The sequence below is a fragment of the Plectropomus leopardus genome, chromosome 9 (assembly GCF_026936395.1).
Source record: "Plectropomus leopardus strain MGB_pleo_1.0 chromosome 9, ASM2693639v1, whole genome shotgun sequence".
In the NCBI taxonomy this organism is placed as follows: domain Eukaryota; kingdom Metazoa; phylum Chordata; class Actinopteri; order Perciformes; family Serranidae; genus Plectropomus; species Plectropomus leopardus.
The window spans coordinates 23,611,457-23,629,515 of record NC_142184.1 but is presented as its reverse complement, the minus strand read 5'-3'; the positions used below and the strand labels follow the sequence as shown (position 1 = coordinate 23,629,515).

The window sequence follows — 18,059 nt, the reverse complement described above, 5'->3', positions numbered from 1 at the left end:
GATTAAAAATTGTCTACTTGACAGTCTGTACCTTATACTCTGGTAAAATGACATGTCATCCCACTTTAATTGATATTTTCTGGCCTCAGTTTGCCAAAAGTATAAGGATTGTTCTCACACAATATGAATACAAAATTAAAAAATGAATCCCTTGCTCTGAATAGAAACAATGGCTTGTAGTAGATACTGAACACCTGAAACTTAACTATAAGTGACTTGACCTACTAAAGCAGATCAAACACTGCTGCAACTACTGAATACAATTAAAACTATGTACACAATACAATACATAGCTAGGCATAAAATGGTATAACCTACATGGACTTCAGCATTCATTAACCACACAAACAATGGATTATGTTCTCCACTCAAAGGTGACTCATTAAACTACATCAATACATTTCCAAGTGAATAAATTAATGCTTGGTTACTCAACACCACCATTTTCTGACTGGCTTGCAAACAGCACTTGCAGCCTGCTTGCAAATTACCCAAAAGGATTTAGCACGTGTAATGCTTCCGAGGAGAAGTCAGTCAATGTTGACTCATTCTTACACTCATCGCTAAAATCCGAAAGGTTGCCCAGGGAGCGCCACACTCCCTGTAAATGCACTCACATAAAAGAAGCAATCTGCCTCTTCCAAATTGTAAACATTAGCCTGGTGCCTGCACGATTGCCTTCACAACAGACAGTGCATCAAGGTTCTAGAAAGAAACTAGACAGAATTTTGCATATGGGACACTGTCCTGACGAAGGCTGTGCTGTTTCCCTTCGAATAATGAACAAACTATTGAATTTAAATTGTTGTTGCCAAAATCTTTCAAAATATTTTTGGACACTGTCATGACACTGCTACTACAGCCCAACACTCCTGACAATGCTGCTGTTTTGTTTTTAGCTGGCCGGAGTGTGTGTTGGCATTTGGACACCTTCCACAGGGGATGTGTCTGAAAAAAAAAAAAAAAAGAAGCCATTACGCTACAACACTGCCAAATGTAAGCATATGGCTCATTGTCCCAGCTTTTCTTGTCAACACAATGTGAGATGTCTCATTATAACATTTACAGAACAAAGCACTACAAATGTAAGCGTACTCTGAGGTTTGCAAGTGAATGTGCGAAAAAAAAAAAAAAGGCACCTCATCCCATTCCCTCTCGGCAGCTGAACAGCGTGGTTTCACACAGTATCATACAGTGTGCATTGGTGGCCTCGAGTTTATCCCCAAATAACACTAACAATTTGTGTTTATGTTACATATAATATCCAGCAACCAAAGCTTTAAGTGCTTGTTTTTCAGTTTGTTAGCAGCTCCTCAATGGGGTAGTAAGGCTGTTCTCATTTAATTTCCATACTTATACCTATATAGGGAGGAAGGTTGGGGTGGTGGACAGGTCAAACAAAGACAGGACTTAGATGCAGGAGACTGGGGTTTGTGTCCCATGAAAAACCAATATGCACTACCAGGTTATTTAAAGTTACATCTATATGTTAAAACGCATGTTGTCGAGTTATGTCAAGTATGTAAAATTATGTCATGATATCTTTACTAAGCCTGACCTAATCAGTAGAGATGCTAAATTGTAAGATATATATTCTTTGTAAGATTGGTAGTCGGACCAAACAACCAACCCAAAGTGTCGGGAAAATGAGACAACAGACAACAGTCAATCATCATTCTCCGAAAACTACCTTTGTATTAGTATTATCAAAATAAACGATAGCTGTAAATGGATCGTGCTAACCACGATAGATAGCAGCTAGTTTTAGGGTGAGCCCCTTCCTCTCATTCAAATATGGCTCTGGCTCTAAAAATCCAAGATGGTGATGGCCAAAATGCTGAACTCAAGGCTTTAAAATGGCAATCAACAAACCAATAGGTGTTGTCAAGGTGGTTAGAGCTATCATTTATGCAGTCTATGATCATGATATGTCAAATGTAAGCAAAATTATATTTTAAACCATGTTAGATACAATTAACTGTGTTCAACTCTTATACATTACATGAGACAGCACTCATTTCACACATGTAAAATCAATGCCTAAATAACTTCTTTTGCACATTTTCTTTTAATTCTAGTGTGCTTGCAATCATTAATTTGGAGCAGTATTAAATAAGACTTTATGATCAATTCCATCTGACCAAATGTTAATATACGATAGAACAGAATTATTTCCCAGCTTTGACCGGCAGAAATACATTACTAAAAAAAAAAATAATATTTCTAATAGTAACACACAAGACATTTTACACCCTGGCTCAACCGGAAATACTAGTTGTAGAGATCATCATAAGATATACGAAAGTCAATGCTGTTAAAAGAAAACAGAATGAGTGGGATATTTTGGTCTGAAACAGTAAATACTTACGGTAAAAACACTTCCATCACACTCTCAAAAATGCATCTTTAAAAATAACAGCTGAAACCTCTCCACCACTGCTGTGTGCACTATTCATCCAGATTCTCCATTGGAGAATTAGCTTCAGCTGTGCTCACTGGTAGAACTAAATTCCCATCTCCAGACCCCTGTGTAGGAGTTAATAGCACAGGATGCTAACTCCCAATGATAATGTCATGGATGCAAAGGGCTGATGTGAAGCAAACAAAGCACCTTCAGAGAGAAGCTCTATTACTCAGCTTGGCAGGGCCCCAGCCACAGACAGCCTCTCCAGTCTGCATGCCAAAGTTTTTCCTCGCCCCCATTGAAAATCAGGCTGACAGGCCCGAGTGTCCCAAAGTAAAAATGACTCACTCCACTGACCTCAACAACACAAACAAACAGCCAGGAGATCTGAGTGGGAGAGCACAAACGTGACTTCCACTTTGCCCAGATAAACAGTAGATGAGTCCTGATACTCATAGTTTTGCTGAACAGAAGCCCAAATTAATAATTGCGTAGGGTAGTGATTAAAATAAACATCTTCACATGACCAAGAAGTTAAAAGTAGGCCATCTTACCTCCAGAGTGGGGTGGTGGGCCACACAGCAGGACCACTCCTTGACCTTCACGGACCCTCACCGGACTTCTTCTCTGGGTCTTGAAGTTCTCCAAGTCTGTAAAGCACAACACAAAAGCAATAGAGCAAAAGTCATAAATGAATTCTTCACAAAAGCCATAAGCACACAGGGCATGCCCAGTTGTTTACAGAAGTAAAAATGCACTCCAAGTCATATCTGTGGCTGCTCAATAATTTCGTATCTGGTTAGAACAAAGCTTCACACCAGAGTTCAACACTGCCATATGATGCAGAACTTTTGCATATTGTCATGAAACACGCTATGTTTGCATAAATTTAGACAAAGTGCTGTAAAGAACTAAACACTCCTGACTGGAGCAGAAAGCAATTCCTCAAGTATAAGTCACACATGAGTGAATTTAATTGGAACTGCGCATTGTTATCACTTTCTGTGTTTCATCCACTGCACACAGACCAGTAACAATTAAATGACTAAGACTGAAACATCATTTGTATGGAGACCGATTACTTGTTGACAACCTGCTGAGAGAAAGCAAATAGAGACAGCAATCCTTGAACACTTTGCTTTTTCTTGCCTGCTGTGGCTCTTGGAGATATCGCAGGCAGTGCAGCCATATGCGGCTGCCATATAATGACATAATCAAGACTGAATTCAAAAACAGGGAGGAAGAATGCAAAACTGACACCTCCTGTGTACAAGCACAGCAGGATGAGTCTCTGCATAAATAAATACAGTACGTGATCTTTGCAGACCTTGTGAGTAATGGAAAATTGCATCCAGCAGAATGGTATTACATTATCACTATTGAAAGCAGCTTTCTTTCTGTTCGCTGTGATTTAGCGGAAAGCTTCTGTATGACTTCACAGATTAATGAGTAGATCATTAAGTTATTTTCATATTTGATGCGGACAGATTGTGTGGATGCTTCAGTGGCCAATTCTACAGCTATGGCTGATCCATGGGTAACAATTGCATGAAGCCTCACTGTGCATGAACAGACTGGGCACCATTAGGGTCCCTCTGGACCTGCAAGCCATCTTCACTGTAGATCCCTCTAGAAGTGATTAAGCTCCAAAGTGAATGTGAGAAATGTATTAATTTATCCTTTTCATGCCGTGTATGCCGCAAAAGCAATCATTTTTTGATCTTTGACGACATTCATGTAATGCCATGCTTGACTTCACGTCTCAATGTAGAATTAGACAAGTTTTTTGCTTTAACTTATCTTTATGAATTGTAAGTTGACAGCATAATGAAATGGCTGTAGAAAAATGAAACCATTGATGCTAAGATTGGTTCCCTATGAACCTCGCTTTCACTGTGCTTTTCACTATTCAATTCCGTCATACCACCAGGTATGATCTCCTGGGAAAAAGAAGGTCTTGATTTACGGCGCAAAATAAGTGTGCCACCATTGCACAACCAAAACAGGAAAAGGATAGTGCTTTGTTTTTCCCAGTATTTATCCCTCGTTACCAAACGGTATCAGTATAAGTTCTTTGCAGTCACTATCCCCTGTAGCGGATATAGCGGATGGTGAAGCACCCATAGCAACTGTAGAAACTCTGACTGGTAGGTAGTTAAACTCAGAGGAAAATGGAACACAATTCAGTTGTTTTGCTACAGCGGCACATAAATTCAATAATGTAACTGTGTAAAAAAATAAATGAATAAATGAAATAAACACCATAAAAAATGTCATTTAAAAAAAATCTTGCTTCTCTCAGCCAAATTTCAAACTGAACTCAATTTGTAGATCCATTTCTCCCAGATATTAGCTGTCAGCATTAGAAATCCAAAACGACAGAGATAAACTTTTGTTGGATAATGAAAACATTAGATTAATCCTAATTCATCTTTTTTTATTTAAAAAAATTGCGATTACACCAACAAATTATAAACAAGACTAACATCTACAGCCACGCTAGCAGCTGTGAAAACCTGCACTTTGATGCTCGGGCAAACTTTTCAACAGTTATTTAATGTCCTCAGTTTCCAAATGCTTACTTATGTTTTTACACAGTGACCCAACTTTTTTGTAAATGGTGTTTTTATATCTGGTCATTTTAGAATCCATTCAGTCATCTTTACATTTTAATTGAATTATGAATAAATTCATTTATTAATACTTCATGTTCAGATTCAGTTTATCGGCTATTGGAAACTAAATTTTTGTTGCATAAGCTCCAAACCATATCACTTGCTGGTCAATACTCTAAATCAGTCTTATATTCAGCCAGTATACAAAATATCAAGACCCAGAAATCAAAGCAGCCAAATGAAAAGCCATAATTAATTTTATGATTTAAACTATGTTTTTCTTACAGTGGAATGTCTGCTGTGAAAAAAGGCCTTTAATTGTTGTGACGTTTCACTCAGAACTGCATAAGTCACCAACCTGCCAGTGATGCTACAGAAAAAAGCAGGTGATCACTAAAGTCAGTAAGATCTGTCCTCTAGGGACCCTGAATGTCTGTGCAAAATTTCAGAAGATCCACTTATGGCGGAACAACCAGCTGACATTGAAATCCCTGGAGCCAAGACACTAGTGTCTCTCAAAATGAGTCTTTTTTAAGTTGCTCTTTTTTTCCAACTGCCTCCACATACTCTTGGCTTAGAGAGCAGGCAAAAAAGCTATCTGGAAACATATCACACTATAGCTGCTCTGGCAGGGCCACCAGCCGCTGAGTCACACAGTAACGTCCCTGCAGCTGCAGTAAGTACGACTCTGAATGGTTTGATGTTGTGAGTCCTTCGGTTTCAGTAAATATCTTGCACACCGATGTCCTCTGAATGTTAATAAGAAATAATTTGCTACCTACCGTAGGTCAACTGTGGTTTCAGATTTGCTGCAAAAAGATTGTGCTCAACTGTTATATAGCCAAACATTTTGTGTGTAGAATATGTGGGTGGTTCCTGAAAAAATCTTTACATCTTCTGGTCAGTCTGCTCCCTGATGGTTTGCCTCTTTTGTTTCTTTTTTTGTTTTCTCTTTTTTTTTTTGTTTTAACTGTAATTAATTATTATTATTATTATTATTATTATTATTATTATTATTATCATTATTATTATTTTATTTTATTTTATTTTTTTAAAACACCGATTAAATTTAGGACCAATTTTACAATGACCAAAATTAAGGGAAAAAAAACATGAACTGACATCAATTACTTAGAGTTAGGGAGATTTTTTTTTTTTTAAAGTTACCAACTATTTTAAAATTTTACAATAAAGTCAGAATGAATTTGCAATCATAAATTTGCATTGAAATCATACTTCCCATTTCGCCAATCTAGCATTTTAAGGACTTAAGGCTTTATTTTGAAATGAATGCTACGCTATTCAAGACTTTTTACGGATCCACAGGAACACGACATACATACCCACATACGTAGCATGTATACTACATACATTCAAAGAGACATATGCATAACATTTTTTAATTCATCTACCTTTAGGTATGCTTAGAATGCATGTGTTTTTTATTAAAACAATTTCATATTACACAAACATTAGTGTTGATTTTTTTTAAAATTATGAATAGAATAGAATTTTAATTTACTATCAGTATACAAGCTGCAGTAAAGAAGACCCCCATCTTTAAAAAAAAAAAAAAGAACAGACTTCATTTACAGATGAAACTGTTGCCTCTGATTAAACTGTTTGCACACTTACTATGCAACTCCTTTTATCTGCTTTTTAACACTATGTGAAACAGCTCACGTAAGGCGTCTGATCCAAACAAGCACCTCTGTTTGTGTGTGTGTGTGTGTGTGTGTGTGTGTGTGTGTGTGTGTGTGTGTGTGTGTGTGTGTGTATGTGTATGTGTTGTTGCTGTAGGGAACACAAAGTTGGGATCGCAAAAGAGTGCATCACATCAAATATTTTACCATAATTACAAAGAAAAATAGAGCAAGATACTGGGTGTCTTTGGCCCGCCATGCCCTTTCCGTCAGTACGCACTGTGAAGAACATACAGCACTAGATTTAACTCTTTTCTAAAATCAGACTCACACATTAGAAAATATCAGAGTTGCTCAACTCACACTGAGAGTGAAGCTCTCCTGATCAATATTCCTTTGGAGTATGGTGGGGCGTAAATGAGCTAGACACACTAAAAGCCAACAATGCCTGACAACCCAAGCTGTTCTGCACCCCGTGGATCATCTTATCAAGCCTATCACGGCTCTGCACCTCCATGTGCTTCTCCATGGCAGAGTTCAGGCTATTTTGAGTGCTTTCAGATCCATGAAATTGGATGTGAATTTGCATTTTTTGTGCTAGCTACATCAATGTGACCCATTGTAATGAATGAGAAGCGATTGTAGAGAAGAAAAATTGAAGCCATTCTGTTGGAGTGTGAGCTTGAGGGCAATTTGTGATTTGGTTACATTTGTCACCTTACCATTGGACAAAAGGCATAAAGAGTTTTAAAAACTTTCCAAAAGGGACTTCATTTGAAATTCTCCAGCTATGGTATAATTTACCTCCATTAGGAGCTTATTCTGTATTTCTAATATGAGTTGACCAGTCCCAGCAGGTTTGGATAGAATATAATCCTAAAAAAAAAACGATGAACCTTAGGCTTTTATTCCCAAAATCAAAGAACACTGTTAACAAAAATGTCTCATTTTAAATTTTAAATACCACATTAGTACAAATGGTAATTAACATCAGGTAAATGTGAAATGGTTTCTCTATTACTACTTTCGGAACATGGTGAACTTGGTATAAACTCATGGAATTAAAGCCAAAGCTGACTGGATTTGGTCACTGGCTTTTTAATGCATTTTGTGATTAAACGTCAATGCAAACCAGCTGGTGGCTCAAGATGAAATACTGGAGTATTATCAAAGTCCATCCGAATCCAGTGACCAAGGTTAGCATTGAAACAAAGTGTTGGCTTGGCAGGGTGTTTAACACTGCCATCTCTAAAGTAATGAATACAGAGAAACAACATAAAAAATAGACAAAAATGGCAAAAACAGAATGAGTTTTCAAAAGAACCATCTCATTTTTCTTTCCAAACCAAACATGCATATATCTGTTTTGGAGCTGCAAGGTCGAAACAGCCAAGGCTGTGTGTGAGTTGCCAGTGGGTCCGTCACCTCCCAGCTGCAGTCAAACAGTAAATGGAAAGAGCCTTGGAACCAGTTTTAATGCAATGATATTCACTGATTTTTTTCATCTACAGCGACTAATGCCATCATTCTATAAAGCCTTTTTACCTAACCATTTACTTTTCCTCAATTACATAAAAGGCATGAAAGTGCATTTTAATACATCTAAAATTCAGGACTTTCAATTGAGAAATGACAGAGGCGTTGTGCAAAGATATAGGGTTGTTATTGTCAAGGACATCTTGGATTTCTTGTTCTACTATTGTGTTATCTACACACTTTCCCGGTCAAATTATACTTTCACTGAAGACCAACTCTAGTTCTTGGGCTAACTGTGCATCTTGTCTGACCATTCGCCTTATCTGGCCCTATCATGTAGCTATGTCAAGCTAAACTATATTTTACGTTTGTTTTTACTCTTGTTGATATTGTTTTTTGTTTTGTTTTTTTTTTAACTCCTGGCGTCATTTTATAGGGCTGTTTTTTTTATGTTTTTATGTTTTTACGTCGTCTGCACTGAAAAGCTCTCCTCCTTGATTGAAAAATCTATCCTAATCCTACACAAATAAAAAATACCATCATTATTATCATCCTGTCTCAGTCAGTGGCAATGGCAGGAGAATGTGTAATACCTAACATGTATGTGATTAGCGTGGGAGGATAATGGAGAGCCTGGAGAAAACTTACACATAGTAAAAATGGAAAAAGCACAGAAAGGACAAAGGCCAAGTAAAAGCTAGAACTTTTTTTGTCAGGCTAACGACTCAGGCGCAGAGGCATTGAGATTATTATATATACATTTTATATTACATGAACACTGGGATCTTTCCAACCCTGGTTAAAGCTCCTATACAGAATTTTCACATCAGCTATTTACTATCATAGTAATACATACACCATACACATGACCAACTCTAAGAAAACAGGCACTGTTTACCAGCTGCACTGCATCACCTGTCACTGCAGTCAGTCAGAATTCATGGAAATTCAGCTTGATTTTTTCCTTAACAAGTGACAACTTTATTCAGCTCTACAATTTCTACTTTCTGACAGAAACAAACATACACTGAATTGGTCATTAGACATCTAACCTCAAAGAAGCAATTTGGTTTCGGGGGGGAAAACAATGAAGGACAAGCAGTCCCAATAGAAAACTCTGACATGCAGCCAAGCACAATAGCTGAGTCAAAACCTTTTGTAATTATTTGAGAAGGAGAAAAAAAACACTTGTTCTGTGCAGCAAGGTTTGATAAAACCTTTCTTAATGGGTAAATCCCAAAAAAATAGACTGTGAGAAATGTATTGTATCCCTATTCCTTCAAAGTACACAGTATGTGGGATTTTAGATGGAAAACTCTGAATTTTCAAGATAGTTTGTTGAACTCATTGACAGAGTAGATGTTTCTAAAGTAAAGTCTATTGAATTGCGCTATTACCATGATGTATGACTTTTTCTGAAGCATTTATCTACTTTTCACAACTGGCCATTTTAATGCAATAATAATGACACAGTTTTAAGGTGCAAGTCAGTATTCTGACCAAAGGTCTCCTCTTCACTTGAATACTGGAAAAAAAATGACTATAGATGCAGAGGGAAGTGAAAGGTTTACTAATCACAAAGTAAATATATGTCAACTTTTTTACTAGCTACACAAGTAATTAAAGTTAAATGCAGGTCACCACTGTAATCATCTAGTTGTCATATGTTGTGACCGGGGCTTGACATTATTTTTTTGTTCACCAGCCACTGTGGCAAGTACTTTTCCAAACTTAACGGCCACCAAGCATTTTCCATAGACACAATTTTGTTGATGAAAAATTACATTTTATTTTATTAAAGTTGACTGTGCTGTGTGCTAATGTTCTTAAAGATCTAGATTTTAAATCTAAATTTCAAATGTGAAGACCCCAATCAAGACTACATAAAATGTGCAATACTAGTCATCAAATACTCAGCTCCTCTAGTATGAAATGCATATTTCTTGTATCAAAGCTTGATATTTAATGTCCATCTGTAGGAATCGACCAACTATAAGGCTGTTTGACTATTTGGTATGATATTCAGCATTTTAACAATTATTTGATTCTCATTTAAAATGTGATAACTGACTAAATAAATTAATTTAAAAAATGTGCTATTTTGGCTCATACTGCCACTTCTGCTTGATGTAACTTCGGCCGTATGCGTGGTTGAAAAACTGTAATGAGAGGAAGAGGGAGTGGCATGGTGCATGGACCTGGAGAAGAGATGCCAACTATGCTTCTAATGTCAAGCCTTGGTCGTTGCCATGAAGGGAAAAAAAAGAATAAATTAAGTATGAATAATTTTATATTAAGGTTTTTGAATGTGGCCTTGAGTGTCTGTTATAATAGCCTAAAAAATAATCAAAATCCTCAATTTCTAAAAAAGTGATTCATTGAATTAAATTAGTCTTTTTTTAATAAATCAACCTTATTTGATTAATGAATGTAACGTATTGTGCAGTTAGACTCTTGATAGATGGCCGTGTTAATCCAGGTAATTTCTCCCTTTGTGTGCAGTAAGTCGAAGACCAAACAGTTTTTTTATAACACAGTGAAAATGTTATTTTTGAAAGGCTAGGCACCATCAAATATGGATTAAAGAAATTTGGAAATGATTTCATCTTCCTTTTTTAAATAAATTTTGGACTGGAGTTATTTGAAATTCTTGGATCGTACAAGCTGGAAACAGTCCTACGCAGTCACCACTGAAATCTCGCTCTAAAAACAGTACAATACTTATATTATTGGTGGGGCCTAATCTTTATCTGCAACAGTGCAGAAATACCAGGTTTCAACAGAATGAATAGACATGCAGCGAAAAAACAAGAAGAGCTGCGTAACATCTAAATGTTAATTTAAAAAATTTGAGTGTCAGTGTTATGAATGACAGTTTGAACTGTTCGTATAGCCTAAACGAATAATACTGGTAGATGGTAAAAAAATCCATCAACTCCCCCGTTCTTTCTCAGAGATGCATCATGCAGTGAACCCCTAACAGTGAGTGACACATGACATTTGAGGAGCGATAAACATCAAAGGGGCCTAATTCTTACAGCGCGCTACTGCTGATGTCTCCTGACAATTACAACACTGTTGTGAAGTGCTGCATTCAGAAAAAGGCGGCTGCCTCCCTCCCTAAAAGAGGATTTGAAACCCAGATTGAGCACTTAGCATCACAGTGCTGACGATAAATGTTATTGTCCCTTCCTCAGATGCTCTCCAGCTCAAAACAGACTTAATTTTCACCCCGAGGCAAAAGCAATGAATAAAGTGTACAGAGCTGATGGAAATGAGAGAAGCAAAGGGAAAATAGGGGGGGATAGAAATCTTGCAAAGTAATTACACAGATAAGACAGTTAGGTTAGACTAGCGCCAATAAGAAAAAAAATGCAAATTATGTGCAATTACAGGACAGAATCTGATCGGAGAAATCATGAGCACCAAGATACAAGGGAGTTGCATCCCGTATTGCTTTCATAAATACAGCTATTTCACCCTTCATTAAACACTGTGTTACCCTGGTGGCTCCATAAGCAGCATAGCATTTAGTCTGTAGCATGTTCGGTCTTCAGGACAGGCATCCTGTATTGCTTTGCTTGCATTGCAGGCCTTTGCAGTCTGTTGTATAATGTTGCATCTTGCATGAGTGAAAACCCTTACACTTACACCAAAAATATCCCTTGGAGATTAGGAAAATCAATCTGGCTCGATAACCAACCAGATTATTCCTTCCAGCACTCCCAGCAGGCGAGCAGAACCTTTTAAACATTTAAGTCTGTATTGTCAACAGGATCAGGGCCCTTTATACTTCCAGAGGTTTAAACCCCTACCAGATGGTAGCAGACACTGTTATATCATCCATCCTCCAGAGGATTAAAAATGTAGGCTATCCTGACTCTTATATGTATGTGCTACACCTCGATGCAATACAAATTTGATGTTGTGGGACATCATTAGTTGGTTCAAATCTTAAGACATTAATCTTGTTCAGCACATCAGCAAGGGCTTCCATGTATAAATCCTCAAATATAGATGGTTAAAGTAGGTAGTGTTTTTGATAATGAGCATGCTGAAATCACTGTTGTGCATTTGTATTTTTGCAGAGACCCCAAAAGCATTGTTTTCCTTGTCCTTGTATTTTCTTAATTAATGGCTTTTACCTAGGTCTTTGTCTCACACAGCTATTACAAGACAGAGAGAGGTGCAAGCTCATTGGTGTTTGCAAGAGCATATTGAGCTACTCTGAGTCAGAGTCTGTTACAAATGACATGATACTGACTCTCATAACAGGCTGCTCCTCTATGAATTATTCCCTTGACCTGAGACCCGCTCAATCACAGAGCACACTTAATTAAGTTAAACCAAGAGCAATAAATAAGATGTATGACACATCAGCACTGATGCTTGTCCTCATCTGTTGACAAAAGCAGCGGGTCCCAGGTCAGGCCCGGGCTATGGATGAGACCAATCACGATGACATACAGTTCAGGTCAGGCCTCGAAAAATTGATAGGAAATGTGAATATGATCAACAGCCTGCTGGCAACTCATGGCACCAATTTGCACTATATGCTGAAGATTTAATGTTGCTTTGTGACAAAGAGGCACCAAATCGTGGCTAGATGGATACCTCTGGTGCTCACCCTGCCAAGGATCATCTCTGCGTCCTCTATGGCAGAGAAACAGACATCAGAATTCAATCTAGCTGCACCATCTGTTCACAGATATCAGGGCTGTCATTTGATATAGGCTGCCCATCAACAGTGGAGGCCTCAAGTTCACCTTGCCATCAGAGATGCCTTAGACTCTGGTCTTATAAAATGTGATGGATGGAGGCTGTAAAGCATCAACTCTACAGGGTCTGTCAAGGCCCACCAGACAATCATCACAGGGCTGTGAGAAGTTTAACAGAGTAAACATCAGCACTGCAGTTTTAATCAGGGTTAAAGGATAAAAACATAGCATGACAGGAACATGGGCGATTAATTTGTGTTTTCTCATTATTAACTTTACCAGTACAAGTCTACTGTAACAGTCTTTTGTCGCTGGTGGTTTTTTTTGCTAGAGAAGATCAGGTCTGACAGCAATTTCGACAGAATCCTACTGGGTCATTATACTTTCAGCGAACCAGAACGACTGATGTTTAATGAAACTTTTACTTTCTAAAGCAAACAGAAACTGAACTGAACTCAAAAGAAACAAAGTTGAATTAAGGTGAAATAAACTCAGCTAATGTGGTATGATAAAACTGAAAGTGACACAAATTGCTCAAGACGATAAAACCATTATATTTTTGTATACAAAAATGTCTAACTTGCATTCTGATTCAGTGCCAATCCACTGGAGGTGTCCCTTGATTGATATGACATATTGTATTTTCCGTGTCCTGAGTTCACATTTGAGTGGCTATCTTTGCCTAAAAGATGCGCTTTGTCTCATAGTGGCACTTCATATTGACACTTTAGAAAATCTACAGTCTCAGAACATATGATGAGAGATACTGGTGAAGTGAAGGGCTTGTGAGAAGAATCCTTGTCTGCTTATCTCTCTTTAGAAGATGCAATGAGACATTCCTTTTCTCTGGCTCTTTTATTTCTCCAACTGTTGTCTCTTGTCTTTTTCCTCCCGTGTGTGTGTGTGTGTGTGTGTGTTTGTGTGTGACTCTCTTGAGCCACAATGCTCATTAGAATGCACAGTTTCGATTGGCTTAGTAATAATCATGTAGAGTAGCTTAGGGCATGCAATTGGTCTGTGAGTTTCCTGGTCACTAACCTTCTTGTACAAATGCTGCGGTGGTTTAAAATTTTAGGACTAAATAATTTAGCATTTTAGCATTACACTAAACCGACATCAAAGAACCACCGGCGAAGGCAACAGTTTTGTTGCCTGTGTCTTGTCCAAAAAGTTGCACTGACCACACTGCAATTACGACAGTGGACGGCCAACTAGCATGCACGCTCTGCACCTGTGTGAGAGGAAATAACAATCCATACTAGCAGGCGGCTATAATCTGTTTTCATCATTCAAAAATGGAAACTGAGAGACTGGCAGGGTGGATGGACACTTGTTAGCCAGTTAGTACCTCATCAACACATCCAGATGTTGTTAGAACAAACAGTGCACTAGTGAACATTAACACAAACAATTACGAACCACTTCTACCAAAAAGCTCAAAAGCTAAAAATGTAATTTTACCTAATTTTACCGTTTTTTTTTTCCATACAAAGCTTTAAAATTTTAACAGGCTCAGTGGGACGTTTAGTGTTACAGTGGCATTCACATAATATAGTAAACAAGCTAAAAGTGCTAACAACAACATTTTTTACCAACACTTGCTACCAAACAAAAGCCAGAGACTGTATCGTATCAATTCACCGTATGCTGCAAATTGACCATCTAAGACAAAACACAACAGCTTGACTGGAAGCAATCTCTGTCAACTAAGGGGTCTCCAAATGATGATTCAAATCTCCGACTGTCAAGGTGTAGCCCTATACCACTCATTCTGAAATAACCCATTTTTTGGTCAAAAACATTATGGACTTACATGCAATGTGCAGGCTGGCCTCTCTGCTGACAATGGTGCCGAAAGAGTTGGATGCAAGGCACTGATAAATGCCAACATCTTCCTCTTTATTCAGATGGCTGATGTGTAAGTTTCCTCCCATGAGAGAATAGCGTGACCCTGGTCTGGGCTGGATGAAGGAGTCATTGAGCTTCCACCTGTAAATACAAGCACATGATACACAACAAATATCAGAAAGTTTAGATGTCCTATATTATACCATTTATCAGACTATTTGTTACTGATGCAAAAAGTCCAATTAATGTAAAATACGGACTACCTGGCGGTCTAAACTGTGACCAAACAGCCCTCATTCTGGATAAAGCAGAGAGAAATAACACAGTTTAATGTGTCTTGCAGCAAGACCAAAAAAATGAGTATAACTGGAAACAGAAGCAATCAGTAACAGTCATATCAAAAGACTGTTCATTTCTATTCAGGCTTTTTCTTACTTCAAACACATCTCATACTCACATATCAAATACTCTACATTCCTCTGACATTTCCCTTTTTCTTTTCAGTCTGTTTGTCCATCAGTGACAACCGCATGAGGGAGGCCCTTTCACCATGAATCAAATAACAACCCCCTCCAATCATAATGATTATCAGACGGGAAGTTCTGAGCATCAGGATGGCTCATACAAAATGGCCACATGTAAAGCGCAGGATTGTGCTGCTCTTTGACTAAACTCTTGTTTTGAATAATATGGGAGTCCAGCAAGATGCAACTGCCAGCAATCAGCCTTTAACTGTGAAAGATGCCTGTGTGGCTTGATTTAAGAGACTTGATGTTGTTCTCTGCATAATTAAGGCCTATAGTCTAGAAAAACCTGCTGAGTCGATAATGCCAGTTATACTAAATGTAGCATGTGACCTCCTAAATGATGATGTCGACTACAAGTTTCAATTCACTGTGAACAGCACAGATTTTACAACACATTAAAAGAATAAAAAAGTGTTCTGCAGAAAACTTTTCTAAATGTTTGCAGATACATTTCATCACCACAGTAGCTAACTGAGATTGTCTTTGTCATACCCGGGCAAAGTTAGTGTGCAAATGGCACTTTTTATTCTCAAATTACGGTCAGAGAGAAAGAAAAAGAGAGAGAAAAAAGAGAATAAACAAAGACTAACAAGAAAAGTGACACTTAGAAAAGGAGAAATAGCTTTTCATTGACGAAATAAGGGACAATTAGGTTGAATGTTAGCTCCCTGGTCTTGATTACATTTTGAAAGCTCTGCGAGAAAAAGGAAGCTTGAGGTTTTTATTTCTGACTTTCTGTCTCCTTTTTCAGCGGGAAGGATTAAGACAAAGACAGCGGGAGGCAGGGTTGAAGAAGGGAGAGAATGGAGGGACATATGCAGCAGAGCGGTGCTCAACAGCAGATTGGCTGATTAGATTGATTTAGTGATTTGGTGTTGCAGCTGGAACTGGTCCAACAGCTCCAGATGAGACAAATCAAGGGGCCATGGTGACAACTTGGAGTGGGGGCTTTATGTGCTAGCGGTCATTGGGTATTCTTAGACAAATTAATTTGTCCTTGGCGATCCTGAAATGGACCTGCGTTCATAAGCAGCAGTGGAGAGCCACTCAGCATATGGTGTCCTGCAGCTGAACCTCTCAAAGACCCAAAACTCATTTCCAAAGCTGGCACAAATGACCTTTGCTAAAAAAAAGGAAATTGCCAAGGGGACGACAGCACTATGATGTATGCTGACTGAACTAACAACACAGCAATATGTCCATTTGGAAATATAGGACCCATCATTAAAGGGATAAAAGTATGATATTATAACAGCTTGTGATCAATCTGAAGATCACTTCTTAATGTGGTATATCAACTGCCACAGTTGGTGGCACTTGCTGTAATTAAAGAGCTCATTAAAGCAAAATTTGATTTGGTATGGAGCCGGGCACGCTCTCCGAACTTGAACTCAGAAGGGCAAAAAAAAAAAAAAAAAAATCGCAGATTTGAACTCATAAATTGGTTTTCATTATAAAAAGTAGGACTATCTAGACAGGGAAATAGCGACTGATTGCTTAATAAGTATTCCAGCCGATCCAAGTGATAAGATCTTGTACATTCATTTCAATTTGTGCCCATTAGGCATAACATCAAGGATCTTCAAGCTACATTAACGGCCGCATATGCTGATGTTATGAGGGATCGTTTCAACCTATTACACATTAAATGCTTGGCTTTGCAATTTGCATTTAATTACACTGACAGGAGTACAACAGCCATGTGGCCCCATTTGATAGATTATGAATTAATAGCTTGTGCGCTTGATGCACTTTAAAGCAAATCATTGTTTGTCATTTGTTTTCATTTGTTATCATTTTAGCGGCAGAGGAACTGGGCATCAATTTGTCCCAATTTGCTGCTCAACCTCAGAGGGCCAGCGTGCTGACGAAGGACAATGACTGCCAGCAGTTTTTCTGCGCCTCAGTCCATAACGTGAATATAAAACATGTAGTTCCGACCAAACAATCTGATTGGTCCACAAGACAATTTCGAATGTGCTCAAATCTGCATGACAGCACACCTTCCTTATCACTGAAAGTCTTAGTCCACAACTTCTTAAGAACTGCACTTGCATAATATCCAGATCTGCAGACATGTTCATCAGTTGAGTGACAAGAAGCAATTCAAGGAGGTTTCATAAAGACTTGATAACGTAACGTCAAAACGCTCTCCACTGGAAACTACAGTTGAAATTATGAAAAGTAACTCACTAATGGTGTAAACTATAAACTAACACAAAAATGACAAAAGCCCTGCATAAACCGCCATGTTCTTAACACACACATTATAAACACTGACAAAACTGACATTTGCATTTTGGAACATAAAATTAAAACTAAAAAAAATTAACTGCAAACTAAAAACCTACTTGCTGGAGTAGTAAACTGCGGTTCATTACATATAGGATTCTACTATCATGACTGATTGTTTTCCATTTATTAGTCAAACTGTGTATTTCCATGGAAATGGGGATTACACTTCCAAATAATCTTTTTAATTTTGAGAGCTAATTGCCCCAAAACATTAATACATTTTGAATATATATTTTGATTTTGTTGGTAATAGTTGTATAATCTCAATATTACACTCGAAGTAGTGCTTTAACGTCATTTGAGCACTTCAGTGATGCTTGTAGATATTGGCGCAAGTGCCTCCATCCTAACCACATCACTGTCATGCTCAAATGACATCACAGCAGATCCTCCTGGGTGATATTGCTTTTTTTGAATCATGTTTATCATGTAGTGATATTTTCTGAATCAGATGCCCTGTGGCAATATCTATGCAGCCTTAAGCGGTGACGCTGCACATAAAATGTAACTGTAGCAGGTCTTAAGCTGCGATA

At 38.0% G+C, this 18,059-nt stretch overlaps 1 protein-coding gene across 2 annotated transcripts in view; it reads right to left on the bottom strand.

Annotated features, from left to right (window-relative positions):
* The window catches only part of cntn3a.1 (contactin 3a, tandem duplicate 1), a 155,694-nt gene that overhangs the window by 62,560 nt on the left and 75,075 nt on the right, over positions 1–18,059 (bottom strand). For both annotated transcript variants that reach the window (XM_042491562.2, XM_088082284.1), the window contains 2 exons: positions 14,670–14,845; positions 2,959–3,054 (listed from right to left, as the gene is read on the bottom strand). In XM_042491562.2, the coding sequence (XP_042347496.1) occupies positions 2,959–3,054; positions 14,670–14,845 (272 nt within the window). The remainder of the gene's footprint in view (positions 1–2,958; positions 3,055–14,669; positions 14,846–18,059) is intronic.